The following is a 658-nucleotide window of genomic DNA, read 5'->3' as shown; positions in this document are numbered from 1 at the left end:
TTGATTTTTTGTCCATAAGTAAATATTAATAAAAAATTGAATAATTTATAAAACAAAATGTAAATACTTTACATTTTGTGTTAAAATATATTAGAAAATATATAATAATTTTTTTAATTTTAATAATTTTAGACATAGAAAATTTATAAGACTTTGAACAAAAAAGCAAATATGTTATAAAATAAGATTTAAAAAACAAAAATATGCAATTATATTTTCTAAGTGCAGTACAAAAGAGAGTCTTACAAAAGAATAAATCTTTACAAAAATAAATTTAACATTATACCATTCAATATTTTTCTTCAGTCATATTTTTATCATAAAAAAATAAAAGTTATGAGACACAAATAAAAATATGTTAAGATAATTTAAATATAAAATAACAACAGATTATGAAATATTATATACTACATTTCGATCTTTATATATAAATACCTTGAATTTGTTGCTCGATGAATCCACATCAAGTGCTTTTAAAAAATATTCTGCTGCATTTAGTATATCGTTATGCAGAGAAAAATAAGTTACAGCAATAGCTAGAAGTATAGCTATTTGTCGTTCTTTAACTATCTGTTCATATTTCTTCAACATTCGTAATAAATGTGGTAGTGGTTCTAGCTCTCCTACTTCCCAACCATATTGTATATAGGCGAGTTCT

General features: G+C 21.6%; 1 protein-coding gene across 1 annotated transcript in view; it reads right to left on the bottom strand.

Moving 5' to 3' along the window:
• Positions 1 to 658, bottom strand: part of LOC108686478 — an 11,496-nt gene that overhangs the window by 7,426 nt on the left and 3,412 nt on the right. Inside the window, exon 4 of the mRNA XM_018191813.1 lies at positions 436 to 656. Coding sequence (XP_018047302.1) covers positions 436 to 656 — 221 coding nt within the window. The remainder of the gene's footprint in view (positions 1 to 435; positions 657 to 658) is intronic.

This window comes from Atta colombica, unplaced genomic scaffold (assembly GCF_001594045.1).
Source record: "Atta colombica isolate Treedump-2 unplaced genomic scaffold, Acol1.0 scaffold185, whole genome shotgun sequence".
NCBI lineage: Eukaryota > Metazoa > Arthropoda > Insecta > Hymenoptera > Formicidae > Atta > Atta colombica.
This window is presented reverse-complemented; position numbering and strand designations above follow the sequence as displayed.